Source organism: Indicator indicator, chromosome 1 (genome assembly GCF_027791375.1).
Source record: "Indicator indicator isolate 239-I01 chromosome 1, UM_Iind_1.1, whole genome shotgun sequence".
NCBI lineage: Eukaryota > Metazoa > Chordata > Aves > Piciformes > Indicatoridae > Indicator > Indicator indicator.
Window position 1 is genome coordinate 106692155 of NC_072010.1, and position 17743 is coordinate 106709897.

The 17743-nt window shown below is 41.1% G+C and overlaps 1 protein-coding gene across 1 annotated transcript in view; it reads left to right on the plus strand.

Annotated features, from left to right (window-relative positions):
• Window positions 1–462: 462 nt before the first annotated feature.
• The window catches only part of CHODL (chondrolectin), a 28854-nt gene continuing 11573 nt past the window's right edge, over window positions 463–17743 (plus strand). The window contains exon 1 of the mRNA XM_054388943.1: window positions 463–553. Coding sequence (XP_054244918.1) covers window positions 463–553 — 91 coding nt within the window. The remainder of the gene's footprint in view (window positions 554–17743) is intronic.

The following is a 17743-nucleotide window of genomic DNA, read 5'->3' on the forward strand; positions in this document are numbered from 1 at the left end:
CAACGAGCTGCCTTGGCGGCTCTCTCCCAGCTTCGCAGGGGCCGGCGAAGAGGGGCGGGCGCCCATCGGACACCAGTCCTCTTCACACCCGAAATTGAGCGGCTGCCTGGGGGTACTCACGGCCCTTCCTTCCTCCCACCCCCGTGTGCAGCCAGCAACCCCCGGGTGCTACACCCGCACCCGTCTCACCCCCACGGTGGGGGTAGAGCTCTGGCAGGGTCCAGCCGCCGTCGGAGCCTGGCCAGGGGGCGGCGGGGGGCGGTGCGGGGGCGGTCCTGGCAGCCCGCCTGGGCCGGCCCTCGGCGAGGGGAGCAGATATAGGCAGGGGCACGGCACTGAAGGAAGGCGGCGGTGGGTAGCGGCGTGGCGCTGCGTGGGCGGTGTTTTCTCGCTGGCGGGCATCAGCCTGCCCTGAGCGCCCGGGGTGCTTCTCGGAGGGTAGCCGGCAGCGCGACCGGCGCCATGGGGTCCGGAGGCGGGCTGCGGCTGGCGGCGGTATTGGCGGCTGCCGTACTCTGCGGGCCCGGGGGGCTCGCTGGGCGCGTCCTCAGCGGTGAGTGTGCCGGCGAGGGAGGTGCGGGGCCGGATCGTATCGGCGCCAATGCGAGTGCCGGTGTGGGAATTCAGCGCTCACAGGAGCAGGAACTACGAAGGGGAAGAACTGGGACCAAACCCACTCGTTACACGACTCGCCTGTTAGAAGCGAGCGGTGACACTGGTTCCCGAGCGCGCCGTGCACCAGCGCTCCGCCTGCTACGGAGCTGTCCTGCGGCGCCGGCCGCTGTCGGCGTGTCCGGGCCGGTTGAAGGCAGCCCGGCGCCAGCGCACCTGTCAGAGCGGGGAGCAGCTACAGGCTTGGGTCTGCAGAGACTGAAAGTTAGGCTGTCAAACTTCTGCTGCGGTCTTAAGTAATTCCCTGCCAATACGGTGTTGGTTTGTACAGGGAGGCTCTTAGATTTGGTTGATTGCCTGTGTAATGTAGCTCCCTCTTACTTGTTTGGAAAGATTGTGCTTATGCTTGATGCAATTCTTTCTGAGCAACAGCTACACACTGAGATTTGTTTGCATCTATACAGGAATATACCTTCTTTGTTATACAGTTAAGAGAAAAAAGAAAACTTTTAAGAGCATACAGCATAAATAGTTTTGTTATGTGTGGGTGTATCTGCAGCTCTCAAAACTAAGACAGCAATGCTTCAGAAATCTAAACGCAAATTTGACCTTTGGTTTAAGAGTTGCAGGATCACATTGTATATTTCTAGCACACAGGTGGATGTGCTCAGAAGCTGCTAAATCTAATGAAAAGGCTGTTTTAAATTGCACTTCCAAGCTAAAGCTAACAGGCTGTTGGAGGCATGTTGCGTGTGTGAGCACATCCATGCTTTTGTCTTGAAACAAAGTTTTACACAATTGACTGTACTTGTTAAATTATGTATCAATCTCTGTATATGTAGGTAAGAACACATTTCTTTACAAGCTGATTCTGGAACAATGCAAATTATTTCTGTACAATTGTTTCAGAGGCTGTTCAGCGTTTAGTTGCTGAATTCAGATAATTAGCTGTTGATGGAGTACAGTCATTGACCATTCTGGTGATGCTTTATTTGAAGCAAGTTAATGTGCAGACTTGAGATGTGCTGTTGGGCTTTTGCTGAAACTGTTGTCTTCCAGGAAACAATAACTAAGTAGTAGTACAATTTTGAAATCGCTTGCCTGCCTGAAGTGTACCCTGAAACATTTAATCTACCTCTGTTACAAGGTTTAACAGTGCATGAATATTATGCTGCACTTCGTTATTCTCAAAAATAGTGAAGAAGACTCAAGACAGTAGATTCAGTACAGAAGCCCATGCATAGCTGAGGAAAGCCAGTCCCTTAACCTTCTAGCTGAAGCTTCTGTATTCAAGTGATGCAGTAAACTAAGTCGAGGTCCAGCTTTTAAAACAATATTTAATATGTATATACTGCTTAGTCAAACTGTTCCCAGATGCATATAAGGCTTTGAGCTCCTTAAAGAATACAGACTCTACTCTGTATTTCTCTGAAGCATTTCAAACCATGTGATGACTCTTATATATGTCACTGTATTATGCAGCTGGCAGAATGCAGAAAAGGATTTGAAGCCACATACAGAATGAACTATTTATGTGCAGTCAGGTATATTAGCTGAAGTTGTATTTATTAGATAAAGATTCTCTAGGCAATAGCAACCAAGTATATTTAGTATGCTTATGCCAGAATACCCTCATATACTGGCAGGAGAACTCTTGTTTTTCCTTTCCTCAAGGACCACACCCCTATCCTGCCACATACACATGAATAGTAGTAGTAGTAGTAGTTGGAATTTTTTGAAACAAGAAATAATACTATTGAATTATTGGCAGTGTGTGCTGTGTACCTGACTTCCATCTAGCTTATCTATCTTATATAAGAACCAACAGTTTGGACTTAGACAAGCTTATATTTAAGTCTACATCGTAAACAGACCTGTTTCTGAAAAACTGGTAATTCATACTTCAGTCGTGGTAATCTAGAATAAATGGAAATTTCACTGCTGTCATTCCAAATAAGTGAAATATCATTTTAATCACTTACATAGAAACTGTTCCTGAAACTGACTTGAGTGCTGGCTGGACCTTGTGGGAAAGATTCCCATAAAGTACAATAAGTTTGCAGTAGAACTAGCAATAATTACAAAATTGAGACTATGTTGATCATGGTGTCAAGACGGCAGAGAAGGCAGGGTCTGCCTTTTCAAAATGCCATTTCATTAGAGGGGTTTTCTTTTGCCATGTACGATAATTTTTTGGGGGATGTAAATAAAATGATAGTTGGCATAAAACTATTCACATTTAGGTGTTATTTCTAGTTATCTTTAATATGGGAATTATTAAAAAAAAAGAACAGAAATGCTTTGCAATTTTGAGGGTAGTTAGATAGATGTCTTGTGACCAATGCTCACAGCCTGCATATCAGAATATCTAGTGTTGCCAGAGGATTGATTCTTGAGAAGAAAAAACATCAAAGGTAGCTCAGCAGAAACTGCTGAGTCTGCCTCGCTATCCCATGACATCATGAACAACATGAAATGATGATAATGCAGTTTGCAAAGATGCAATTACTTTAAGTATCTATTGGGCAGGAAAGATGCAAGCTAATCTTATTGCTAATCATTTAACAGCCTATATATTAATCATAGATGTTGTAGTTTAATGACTGCTGTTTGTTGTCTTTTTGTATTTTGTTGGCTTTTTTATTTTTACTCTGCTCTTGCTCTGAATCTATAGGAGGTTAAATACTGATACAGAATTTCAAAGCAATACATATCTATTTTGTTGCAGAAGTATTTTGATGTATAAAACAAAAAGTGAAGGAAAATATTTGGTGGGTCATGAAACGAAAAGAGTTGTCCCTAAACTATGAGGTTATTTACTCCAGATTCCTTTAAGGATGTGGATATGTTCTTTTGCACAGTTTATGACTGCATTTGAATTGGTCATAAAATATTGTATAGTAAGATAGTTAAAGAAGTATCTTCACTGGTAATAAATTGAATAACAGTAGCAGACCCTTTCTCAAAAGGCGCAATTTAATTTCGTAGAATCATAGATTCATTCAGGGTTGGAAAGGACCACAAGGATCATCTAGTTCCAACCCCCCTGCCATGGGCAGGGACATCTCACACTAGAACAAGCTGGCTAGAGCCTCATCCAGCCTGGCCTTAAACACCTCCAGGGATGGGGCCTCAACCACCTCCCTGGGCAACCCATTCCAGGGTCTCACCACTCTCATGGTGGAACTTCCTTACGTCCAGCCTGAATCTCCCAACTTCCAGCTTTGTTCCATTCCCCCTAGTCCTGTCACTACCTGATATCCTAAAAAGTCCCTCCCCAGCTTTCTTGTAGGCCCCCTTCAGACACTGGAAGGCCACAATAGGGTCAACTCAGAGCCTTCTCTTCTCCAGACTGAACAGCCCCAACTCTCTGAGTCTCTCCTCTGATCATCCTCATGGTCCTTCTCTGGACACACTCCAGCATGTCCATATCCCTCTTGTAATAGGGGCTCCAGAACTGGACACTGTACTCTAGGTGGGGTCTCACCAGAGCTGAGTAGAGGGTGAGAATCACCTCCTTTGACATGCTGGCCTCACTTCTCTTGCTGCAGCCCAGGATCTGGTTGGCTTTCTGGGCTGCAAGTGCACATTGACAGCTCACGTTGAGCTTCTTGTCCACCAGCACCACCAAGTCCCTCTCCTCAGGGCTGCTTTCCAGCCAGTCACTGCCCAGCCTGTATTTGTGCTTGGCATTACCTCGACCCAGATGCAGGACCTTGCACTTGGCCTTGTTGAACCTCACAAGGCTGGCTTGTGCCCACCTCTCCAGCCTGTCAAGGTCCCTCTGGATGGCAATTTCATTCAATTGGTTTGGCCTGCTTATTACACCTGAGTTTTTCTGTCATAGTGTAAGTTTTTTGTATAGATGCAAACTTCTGCTTTTTTTGGTGGTTGATGGCATGAACTGTTGATTTTAAGCTGCATTTGTCGCTTGAAATTTGAGAAAAAACAGCATCATCTACAAGATCCATATACAACAGTTGTGCATAGAACACAACGTTTTCTTGCCCATCATTAAGTTCCGTACTGCAACAGCTTTTAATGGACACACTTGCCCACATAATAAAAGATCATTTTGTTCACTTGTAGGTCTCAGAAATCACTAAAGCTGTGACCCTGAGAACTGCAAGGGAAGCTGGGCACTTAACTCCCCTAGACTGTTACTAATTCCTCTCCTTAGGCGCTTATTCTGAGGACTCTTTTCTTAGGGATTAACTAATGATTTAGGTTCTCAACGTGAAATGAAGTTATACCCCTTGAATATAATACATGTTTTTACTAAATATTCCTTGCTCCTAACCAAGAATTTCCATCATAACTTCTGGAAAACCATTTTTTATTAGGTAAATTGCTGTAACTTGAGAAGTTTTGATAACCTGAGATGTGTGATAGTGGATGAGTCCATCTGTAGCAGAGTAAAAACACTAAAGTACTTAAATCAGTTTCAGGAATCAGACTTCTGTATTAGAGGATATCCTTGTCTATCTACCCTGTAAAACTTGCTTTGCCTGTGAGGGAGCGTTTTTCATGTTGGCTAGACTGTGGCTCTGCTCAGGGGCTAAGAAAAGAGTGATGAAAAATTGCAGTGTTTGTCTCAGGTGAGCATGCTGCTTTTTCAGTGTCTTGTTCAAAGGCAGGGGAAGGCATTAGAATTCTCAAACTCATCATTGCCAAGCCCCAGTATCCCATTTGGCTAATGGGCCTGAATGAAAAATGTCTACCATGGAGGGAGCTGTGATAAATAATACGTAGGACAGAATGGATAGTCTGTCTTTTACATGGTTTCTCTTGCTCCCAGCAAGACAAGGATAGTGTGCTATCCCAGTGTAGCAACTAGGTGCAGAAAAGTCTCTTGCTATATTAAAGTCATATTCTGTACCTTAACTTTACTTCTTTTTAGTTCAGGTCTGATCCTATGTAGATCAAACTTCTTTTAAGGTGTTTGCAGGAAGACATGCTTTGGTTCATATAGCATTCCATACAATTTTTTCAAACTAATTTTGAAATTAGTTTGAAAATAATTTTCATAATTGTTTGATAACAATTTTCTTCTGGATCAGAAAATAATGTCTAGTACTAATGTGAAATAAGTAAGATTAATCAATGACTTGATAGTAATTTCTGCGTTGTAACCCCATACTTATACCTGTCACTTACTAGTCAGAAATTGAGTCTCTTACTTAAGAAGTACCCACTGACAGACAGCAATAAGACCTTCAATTCCAAGCAATCTTAAAAAAATACTGAGTCCTAACTACATCTAAATGTAGCTTCAGTGTACATGTAATCACTCTAGGTTTACTTTATAAGCAGTGAAGGAAACAAAACCCAAAACCAAACAACAAAAACAACCAGAGAAATGCCAACAGTATTTTTCCAGGGGAATTAGCTTCTTTTTAACATAGATCTTGAAATTTCTGCAGATACATGCCTATTTCTTTCAGTTGTCCACATAGGGAGGTCAGTGAGCCAGCTCAGATGTGGACAGGTATGCTGTGTATAAATAATAAACTGAATAAACTGAAGTTTGGTGAGCTGAAGCTCACTCTATAATCTCAACAGTTTCTTCCCATATAGGTTTGTATCAATTACACTTACCTCAATTTGACTTTATTATAAAAGGACAGGTTGCCGTAGGAAAAAATACTGTAACTTATTTCTCTTCCCCTCAAATGCCCCATTTAATTTTGCCATTAGTGAACTGTTACAAATTTCAAAGTCCCATGTGGATTGGCCTTTCCCATGCTTTTTAATAGAAGGTGAAAGAGCAAAGACTTGCATCTGTGGCAAATACAGGTATCTTGGTAGCAATCCATAAAAATATACTTGATTGGAAAAAAGCTGTCAGATTTCACTGAAAAAGAATGAGAGAATGAATGATGCTTGCTCTGGATAACCATTGATGAAGAGTATATTTTAATGGCTAAAGATTTATGAGCTATTTCCTTCTAGAAACAAAAATAAGTGAGCAGTCAGCAGAAATTCTCAGAAGTGAGAAATCTTGTTGAGGAAGTCTGAAGTACATAAAATTAGGTATGTGTGAAAATATCTGCTGGTTTGGGGCAGGAGAATATTCCCTGCGCCCCTAGGCTTATACTTAAGTAGTTCAGAGTCTAAATTTTGTTGTCTATTCCACAGCATTCTTACAACAACTTGCTAGCTGCCATATTGCGTCAGTCTTAGAAGTATCTGGGAAATCTATTCCGGTCTCTATAGCTACACAGAGGGCTATTGATGAAGAGACTTAATTTGCTAGTCTTGTCAAGTCTTTGTGTCAGTATTTACGCTGTTTTAGACAGCACTTGAAGTGATGGAACACTCTTGGTGTGTGTTTAGGCTGTGCTGTATAAAAATTATTTTGTGTATGTGTGTAAAACTTTCCAGAAAAATGAAAATGCTCAACCAAAACCACTGCTAACAGCTTTAGCAGTAAATGAAGTTTAGGTACTGGACAAATAACCCATATCTTGGAGCAGGCTTGGGTATGTATGGATCACAGAATCACAGAATCAGCCTGGTTGGAAGAGATCTCCAAGATCATCAAGTCCAACCTATCACCTAACCCTAACTAAGCAACTGGATCATGGCACTAAGTGCCTCATCCATTTTTTTCTTAAACACCTCTAGGGACATCAACCCCACCACCTCCCTGTGCAGCCCTTTCCAATGGGCAATCACGCTTTCTGTGAAGAGCTTCTTTCTAAGATCAAGGCTAAACTTCCCCCTACACAACTTGAGACTGTGTCTTCTTGTTCTGTTCCTGGTTGCCTGGGAAAATAGACCAATCCCCACCTGGCTACAACCTCCCTTCAGGTAGCTGTAGATGGCAATAAGGTCTCCCCTGAAGTTCCTCTTCTCCAGGCTAAACAACCCCAGCCCCCTCAACCACTCCTCATAGGCCTTGTGCTCCAGACCCCTCACCAGCTTTGTTGCCCTTCTCTGGACACGTTCAAAGAACTCAACATCTCTCTTGAATCAAGGGGCCCAGAACTGGACACAGTACTCAAAGTGTGGCCTGACCAGTGCTGAGCAGAATGACTTCCCTGTTCCTGCTGGCCATGTTATTCCTGATACATGCCAGGATGCCATTGGCCTTCTTGGCCACCTGCGCACATTGCTGGCTCATGTCCAGCCTACTGCCAACCAGTACCCCCAGGTCCCTTTCTGCCTGGCTGCTCTCCAGCCACTCTGTCCCCAGCCTGTAGCGCTGCATGGGGTTGTTGTGGCCAATGTGTAGAACCCTGCACTTAGATGTGTTAAATCTCATGCTGTTGGACTCTGCCCATCTGACCAGCCTGTCAAGGTCCCTCTGCAGAGCCCTCCTACCCTCTAACAGATCAACACCTGCTCCCAGTTTGGTGTCATCTGCAAATTTACTGATGATGGACTCAATCCCAAGACATAGTATTTCTTTTTATTTTGAATCTGCTCGAATAGAATCTGTTGACATTTGGATATTATTGCCCTACCTGCTTCTGTCCATGGAAGTGAATAGGGTTATTTGTACCCATGAGGAGTGCTACACTTTGAGTGTACATTTATTTATTTTTTTAGCAAACATAATTAACTGTTAGGAAAACTGAGGTCCTGAATATATATTGCAAAAGAAAACATTTATGCTTCATGTCCTAATTAAGCTCATGATGATTTTTTTTCTTGTTGACAGTTGAGAAGATGCAGATTGTACTGCATTGAAAAGCAAGCATGTGATCTCTGGATGCCAGTGCTAAGTTTCTGAATACATTGTCCTTATTGTGCTTGGCGATGCCAAGGAGCCTGCATTGCTCACAAGTGTGTTGCTAGACCTCTCAAATACAGACAGGGAGGAAACATAAATCTGACACCAATTTCAGTTACTTCCTAGCATAGGAAAAGGGAAGGCAACTTGTAATTTTTAAAGTGTTGTCTTAGGAACTATGTTGGTACTTTGCATAAACACCTAGGACAGTGCAGCTGTGCACTGGCCCATTATAGAAGCAAGTGGCTGTGTGCCATGATGAGCCCTGTGATATATACCCGTAAAGTTCACATGACCAGAAGAGAGTAAAACAGCTCTTACAGGAAAAGCTAAAGGGATCTCAGGCTTTAAATTTGTGATGTGCTAGATATCTGAAACTGAGCTGATGCCAAAATGTAGGTATGTCTCACTTGGAAGAAAGGAAAACTGTCAGGGCTTTAATGGTTTGACCTGGGGGAATAATAAAACCGGTACATGGGGAAATATTTTATAGATTTTTTTTTTTTTGACACTGACTTATAACTTAAATCAGTGACTAAAACTGTTTCATAAAAATGGGTATTTATTTTCCGGTTGAAGATACTTAACCATTATTGATTTACATAATTGTAATAGTATGTTTTCCTGCAAGGGTAATTATGGATGGTGAAGTGTTGATTAGCTTCTAATGTGATTTAGATCTTAAGCTACTTCTTCACAGCTTTATCACTGGCCATGTGAGCTAGGGGTGAGAATCTAGCCATAAGAAATAAATGTGTGTTATTTCCTTCGTGGAATGAGGGAAGCCTGTCATAGCTTGGTGAAGCAGACTGAAAGAGTTGGGGCTGTTCAGTCTGGAGAAGAGAAGGTTCTGAGGTGACCTTATTGTGGCTTTCCAGTATCTGAAGGGGGCCTACAAGAAAGCTGGGGTGGGACTTTTTAGGATATCAGGTAGTGATAGGACTAGGGGGAATGGAATAAAGCTGGAAATGGGGAGATTCAGGCTGGATGTGAGGAAGAAGTTCTTCCCCATGAGAGTGGTGAGAGCCTGGAATGGGTTGTCCAGGGAGGTGGTTGAGGCCCCATCCCTGGAGGTGTTTAAGGCCAGGCTGGATGAGGCTCTGGCCAGCCTGATGTAGTGTGAGGTGTCCCTGCCCATGGCAGGGGGGGTGGAACTAGATGATCCTTGTGGTTCCTTCCAACCCTGACTGATTCTATGATTCTATGATTCTAAGATGGCATCCTTTCATGCAGGCAGAAATTGCAGTTCTCAGTATGTAGGAACAAGCCTGTCTGATATACAGTACCTCTGATTTTGACAAACTTGTAGTCTTCTTCTCTGGGGAAGAAAAATTTCCCTAGTACTTTATTCAACTCAATGAAAAACTTTTCAATGTGTTGCAGGAAAGAAATCCTTGTTTGTCTTTCCAGGTTCTGAGCATATAGAAGTGTTAATAAACCTCCCCAAAAAAATAGCCTGTTTAGGTCAATACTTGTCATCAGTATTCATATGTATATTTTTTAACCACTTGTTTTCCAATTAGCTATCTTGTTACATTATTTAGGGAAGTGATCAGATTTCATGTTAATTGCCTTTGTATTCAGACAGATGGTAAAAAGTAGGTGTTAGTGGCAAGTAATATTCTTTAATACTCAAACTGACACTTCCCAGTGTTCCTTTCCAAACAGTCTGTCTCCTTTCTGATTGTGCAGTTTTGTATAAGTGTGGCTATTATTGGTCTATTGAGAACAATTTTTATTCAGAAATAACTGAGTCAACTCCTTGTGGCCAAAAGCACTTGGAAACACAATTGCATAACTAGTAAAAGCTGATATAAAGGTGAAAACTCAATTTCATCAATGAATGAACTGAAAATCACTTCCCATGGCAGAAAAGAAAATAAGGATGTTAGGGACTGGACTGAGACAAGTAGTTCTTGTGTAGCTTCATATTCTGCATAACTGTACTAAATATCTAAATGAGTAGAATAATACAGTACTTTCTTTTTACTTAAAATTTACATCATTCCACCTTTTTTCTCTCCACAAGAGCTGCATTAATCCTAGAGGTAGCTGTTTGGCTGGTGCTTGAGGACCTTTGTTGTAATCTTTGCTAATTCAAGATGTGGGATGGTTAATGGCTAAATATCTGGTCTGTGTTTTTGAGAGAACAGCAAGTTTGCTTTTTGCCTGTCATTTTATGCATGCTGTCTAAACATCTATAATTTTTACAAGTTAATGCCTAAGAATTTAGCAGGAAAGGAACTCCATTCTGAAGATTGACTATGATGTAAGAAGTATGGCAAATAGATGAGCTTTGCTTGAGAGGTTGGGGCCAGCCTTTATTAAGGCACCTTAGACATTGTCTACATGGTAATGAATATGTGATGCAATGTATACAAACTGTCTGGCTGTACACATATGTACATGCTATTATCTGTATCACAGTCTGTGTTCGAATGGCTAATTTGTGAGCACATGCGATTCCTTAAGCTGCTGAGGAGCATGAGCTGAGCAACATCTGTGATTTGAATACTGACTCAACTAGAGAATGATGTGTGTTCAGTATTACAAACCTTGGGAGGCAGGATGGCAATTTGCTCTAATCATAAATGAAGAAAGAATGTAATTATGAAGTCTTATCACAGTAGTATTTGTTAAGAAAAGTAGTATGAATCATCAAAAAAACAAATTAAATTTGGTAGATGGACACAAATATGATGCAGCAAAACATCAACAGCAGTAACATGATATATCAAAACATGACCAGCAGCTGAACCCACTCAAAATCTGACTGGATGATAGAAAGGTCAGTTGACAAGATGCATAAGCTTTGAATCAAAATGTGATTAGGATGATTTAATACCTTTTAGCATTTTACTGACCACACTCTGAAGTGCATTACTGAGACTTGACATGGAGCACCTTGTGACACAGGGGCAAGTGAAAACGAATTGTGCCCAGCATCCTGCATGCTTCTTACCCAGGCTCTGACGTTAAGATGCTCACTCAAGCTCAAGTTTTCATTACACAAGCAGAGGAATATTACTTAATCAGTGGAATCTTTTGGTTAATTTATGTATATTTCTGTCTTGCTATTTCAGTATCATTTCACTTAAGTCTTTGTGTCTTTGTTACTTTGTTTTCAGAGGCCTTCATCAGCCTTATGCTGACCATGGGGACTCTGGTTAGTGTTAAATATATCACATTCCTTTGTTCCCAATGCTCCTTCATATTTTCTGCTGAATCCATTATGCTGGGAAGAAAAAAGTCACAGTATAAAAATATAATTAACTTTCCTGCAGCGTTGTACATTCCTTTGTTCTCTCCTCACATATGCTATGCTCATGAAAGTGCTGTTCCCTACAAATCTAAGTGAATGCTAATAGTAGTGGACCCTGGGCTTCTGTGAGATTCAGGAGAAAGAGTGATGGGATTTACCAGCAGGGAGCTTACCTTCTGCTTGACATCTTCAAAATGTCCATTTGATTCATGTGTGTTATTCAAGATAACCTTTGTGGCCCTTAGGCCCATAGAGGCATAGTTAAGGACTAAGCCTGATACTCTTAGGGAGAAGAGTCATTGAGCAGGGTACTTTAGCAGTCATTTTGGCATGATAGACCTATTATTTCTGTTTAATGAAGCATCATTATTAAAACATAGTGGAGACATAATTGAAATACCAGCTAAGTGTTTGCTTGTTTCTCCTTTTCTGGAAGGTCATTATTTTTTTTTTCCATGCAGAATTATCCGTAGAAATGCTTTAAGTATGAAGTATTCTAACAAAAAGCTAACTTTGTTTTAATGTTTATATCAAACCCATCTGCTATGGAGCTGCTATGTGACGCCCAGAGATGAAAACTGATCCATATGGATGCAAAGGGTAGCTAGCATTTTGAAGAAGTACTGTACGTTTGCTTTCTTCAACTAACAGGATGATGAGACAAAGGGAATTTCAGGCACTTCACATTCTCTGCAGTAGGCAACTAGAGCTGCGAAGTCTCAGGCAACAGGGCCAGATCTGTGTTGTATGGCTGGTATACACGGGAAGGGAAGAAAGAACAAACCTAGAGACATTTCTGTTGGGGAAACTGTAGACACCTCATCTCGTGGGTTTGCAACTGGGAAAAAAGAGAACAGTCTTTGTCAGTTATTTGTTGCTTCAACACAGCACTCTTTGCTCAATAGCACTAAAGCAATTGTTGATGAAAGGGTAAGGTATGGGTTCATGACACCAAGCCCAGTGCCTGTTTTACCTATTTCTATGCTGACTTCTGACCAGGTCCTTGGTGGTTGTGCTTAGATGAGGGAAGATGAGTCAAGGATTAAGGAGTTGATACACTGCATGAAAGGAAGAATATAAGCATTCCAACTTCACATATGCATGTAGTCAGGGGTGGATGGTTGGAGTCCTAGCTTATCTGGGAATTTGCAAGGGAAAACAGTAAGAATGAGTTCTTAGGTGTTGTTAAATTATTTGGATCTTTGGTGTCGTGCTGAAGGGAGGACTAAATATAATAACATGCCTTTTTCGTTGTTCTTTTTTCTGGATACCCTGTGATAAGGTTTTCTTTTGTGTTTTCTTTCATCTCTCAAGCAGCACAGGGCAGATTTTGTGGAAAGGTTGTGAAGGCCTAACTTGCCTGTATTTATTCACATTATATAGTGTCTTAGCTTTATTAATTCCAATACACTTGCTTACAAATTTAGTTTCAATTGTGACAAAAAAAAAATTGGAATTCAATTTATAGAGTTGAAATAACAAATGTTCCTGTAGAATTAATAGTGGACTCTTATCTGCTACAAAGATGGTAGAAGAAGGTAAAATAGTCCATAGTTAATGTTTCCATGTTTATCTTGTCTGCTATACAATGCAGTCAATTCTGTTGTTTTTGCACTGGTAAACTATTTCTGCGTTGTAGTATGGAAATTAGTAGTGAGAGAAAGCTGTAAAAAATGAAGCTTGAAAACTTGACATCTTGGCGTGTTCCGAGAAGAGCACTAAAATGCCAACTGATTAAGGCACAACTGCAGATTTCCATTAACACATTGCACAAGCTCTGTTACAGCAGATAAAAGTCCCCTTCAAAAGAAGAAAGAAAAGATTCACAGCAGGTCATTACCTAAACAGAAGGACTAAATTAACTGAAAAAAAAATATTCACATCTTCTTTCAGAGTGCTTACTACTCTGCATGGCATATTTCATTCTCATCAGATGGGTCTTAATGCCAAATATTTATTTCTTGGTTTCTTGTAGTTTTCTGTATTTATTTCTAGAAGTATATTCTTGCATGAATGATCAGTTTGTATGAAGGAAATTTTCTTTCGCCACAGGTGTAGAAAGCAACAAATAAAATAGTAATTTAGGAGTTGGATTGTATGCAAATTTTCACTTGCTCAACTTTTTCACTTTAGAATGCTGATTTTAGAGTTAATTAACCCCACATTAACAATGGTATCTTCAAAAATGATTGAGATCAGTTTTTAGGGGAAGGGAGAAAAACAAAAATCTTCACCCAAAGTTTCAAGATTTTGATCCACTAAATGTTTCAGGTAAACCCTTGGGTACAGTTTGGGCCTTCACATCTGTATTCTGCATGGCTCCAAGAGGGCTATCTGCTCTGAGTGCATAACTGGGCCTTTATTGGGGACTGCAGATTAGTTGGCTGCTGTTGAGCAGCTCTGCTGCTGTTGAGCGTCACAAGTGCCTGTCCTCCCTGCTCTTTACAGTCCCACCTGGTTTCCTTTAGCTTGGTGAGAGTGATGGAGTTGAGATGCTTTGTATACAGCATGACTTGTATCTTATGGACATGACCTCTATAGCAGCTCAGAAACAGTACATGCCATTTGACAACATGAATCTCCATGCTGACTGGGAGATAAGTACCCTGAAGAAACTTGGTTGTTTAGCTGGGAAGGACCCTGTTGTCCTGTTAGAGGGGGTCATTTGAGTCAGATTTTGGGAGAGTCACAGAAGACCAGAGACTGTGCATGGGAACAGAACGTATGGAGCACTGCAGCAACCTGAGAAGTTCATGGGAAGGTAGAGTGAATGCATGTGTTGTGGATGGAAAGCTAGCTTTATTTCAGGAAAGGGAGTACAGCACAGGAACTGAGATAGTAGTGTCCAGCACATTCGTTTCAGTGGATTGAATATTTCTGCATAACCAAAATAGTGACAGAGATATTTTGGTACCTGTATTGCTCATAACTTCCTACCTGGTTCTAAGGAAGAGTATGTACACAGAATGAAAGGAACCATGATAGAATTTATCTCTAAAAATTGTCTGGGAAATAAAGAGAACAAGACAACGGACAAAAAATTCTCCATAAATCATACATCTTGAATTAATAATTTTAATCCAATGTTTCGTTACAGGGAGAGGTGTGGTCTGTTTTCCTTGTAAATGATCAGTATCCCAGATAATTAAGTGCTAGCCTTTCGATGTTTGCGCTGTTACGTACGTAAGCACACTCTGGTAATGAGCTGTTGTCACTCATTTAGTGGTGAGAATCAGAATGTTCATCAGCTCCTCCTTCACTGTGTGCTCTATCTTGTCAATGAGACAGAGCTCCTGAGGAAATTAAAATGGTGGTGATCGTGTCAGCAAAGCTTGAATTGTAGCATTATAGATGGAGGAAATGAACTGTGATTTCATATGCAGTTTTGATTCTTACCCTTCCCACTTTTGAACATTTAGGGTTACCACTTTGTTACTTTGATAACAGAGGTATTTTTTCTTATGTTTAAAGAAGTACAGAGAGACTCATTGTTTTATATGCATCTCTAACAAAGGGTCTGCTCCTTGATTCTTTAGCATCATGGCCCAGCCAGGACTATGGGTGTTACTACATTAATTGATAGCAAGACTCTTAACCTATATGAATAAAAGTAAATTGGCAGGGAAGGAACAAGGACATCTGTAGCACCCTCTTCCTGATCTCAGAGCCTGGATTTTCCCACAGGTATCTGTAGTATAATCTTGTCCTTACATTAGATTATTCTTGTTCCTGTATTGTGTTGGCAGATTAACTACTGATAAACAAGTGATTTTTCAGAAGTCTTATCTGCCAAGCCTAAGTAAGGATGAGTCTGCAAAGATACTTCTCTTACAAACAGTCCTCCCAGATAAATGTTGATAGGGTATGATTAAGAAAATGTTTCAAGTGATGTATTTTGGGAGGGGGAAAGATTACAAGAATCATGGGAAACACTAGAAAATCAAACATTGTTTATCTGTATTGCCTCTATAATTTAGCTTTCCACAACAAAAAAGATCCCATAAATACGAGTTGCTTTCAGATTTAGCTAAAAGTCATGAGATGATCCTGTTTTTATGTTCCTGTATTCATGCAGCTTTGATACACTGTGCTTATCCTCTGTGCAAATACAGAGAAGTCTTCAGTCAGCTCTTGTGCTGTATGCAATCTGCTATGGGAAGTATGCTACCTGTCATGAAATACAAAAACTAACAATAAATCAAGAAAAAATAACTTCATTGTATCTTTTAGACTAATTTATTCAGTGTTATGTTTATTCTTTGTGTTTAGAAAAACACTGTCTTAAAAAGCCCAGGTACAGTTAAAGGGTTGTGTTGCTGTTTCCCAGTGACAAATGGCAATTTTTTAAGGTTAAAAAAAAAAAAACTGTTCAAAGGTAAATGCAAATGATTATTTACCTGAGTTGTGTTTCTGGGTTTGCTTAAGAGTGGGAGTAAATGCAAGATTTTAAAATGAAAAACTGACATGGTATAATGAAATACTGGCCTTGCCAAATTATCCAGTAAAATGACAAAAATTGTTTCCAAACAATCTAGATAATGCCTGCTAGTTCCTTATTACTTCGGTATCCTTCCATGTGAAGGTTTTGAGGCTAGGTGCCTTTAAGAACCACCAAGTTACAGACCTCCCAGAGTGAGGTGGTGTTCAGAATGTCCAGGAGGTGGACTGGGAAGTGTATATCATTCCCATAAGTCCTGCATCCCTATAAAACTGGTTTCAGAGTCAGTTTTCTCCCCTTTCTCCTTCCCAGGAGGATACACAGGCTGTTACTTCTTGCAGGGGACGCCTGGTGTTGGCCTTGGCAATGCTGCCTGCAGAGGCCTAATTGGGGTCTGGAGCTGCCAAGTCGAGTTTTAACTGGTTTGGTATGGGGGATAGAGAGGCATGGTAGGGGGGTGGGGCATGAAAGCCTGGGTTTGTTGGCTTGGTTTAAAGGGAGGTTTGTGTGAAGCTTTAGCTTAATGGGGTTCTGTGTTAAACCTAGACTATGGATTTTTTGTATTTTATATGCTTTGTACTGGTTTATGTAGTTATGAATAGCATTTCCATTTAAATTTTCCAAATCTATCCAATCCTTTGTGTGACCATTTTTTTCTTTTACCCCTTTTGGAGAAAGTAAAAGAGCATCTGTCTTGCTCTAAACTAGGTCATTCAGTAATTCTTGCTTGGTTAGCAAAACAAACTCTCCTACTTTTATTCCCCAATAATATATTTCCAGACTGAAAAAAATTATTTTTTTTAAGAGATGGTTAGCTTATTTCCTTATATTTAGATCCCTTCTCCTGTCCCTAAGTAAACACACTGGAGCTCAGTTGCAGCTGATAAGTAGGCTTGTTCATTCCACGTCTTGAATATGTTGAATAAACTCTAGAGAATATCACTAGTTGAAGAGGATAATTATGTGTCTTTCCTGGCCAAAGAACTCCAGGGAATAAACATTATTTTTTTTTTCTTTTTAATTCTTTCTATAGACATAACTCTGAAGGGTAAGGGAAAACTGGTGTGACTGTAGTAGATCTAGTGCTTTCTGAAAACGTCTCGGGACGTCTTTATGGTTTCTGGATAGTAATGTGAGATCAGCTAATACATGGAGATTCTGCTGGCTGTGTTCAGGGATGTGAAGAACTTGACCTGTCTTCTAGCACCTCCAGTCCCAGGATGCCCTCCTGCCTGCTTGCTGGTGCCCACCCTGGTTCCCACTCTGAGCTGAGGCATGTGGCTACTGCTTTGCCTTTTGCTAGTTCAACCAGTGGCAAAGCTGAACAGATGTGGCAAAGCCACACACAGAGGACACTGACACAGCCATCCCACAGATCACCACAGATAAGGTCCTGCCTTCAACAGCACCTGTGTGCAGGACCCACATCAACATAGGCAGCCAAATCTCCTCCCTCTGGGCAGCTGGCAGAGATAGAAGATCCCTAGGGAAGGCACATATCCAGGCAAAGACACACTTTGTTTTACATGGAACCTGCCCCTTTTATACCTCTTTCTTTCTATTCCTCCTTTTTTTCCTTCCCATTTTCTAACCCTCCATGGTCCTTCATCAGATTGCATTGTCCCACCAACCCCTCCAACACCCTTATCAAGTTTCAGAATCCTGTTTGCCTGCAGTTTATTGATAGCTCACC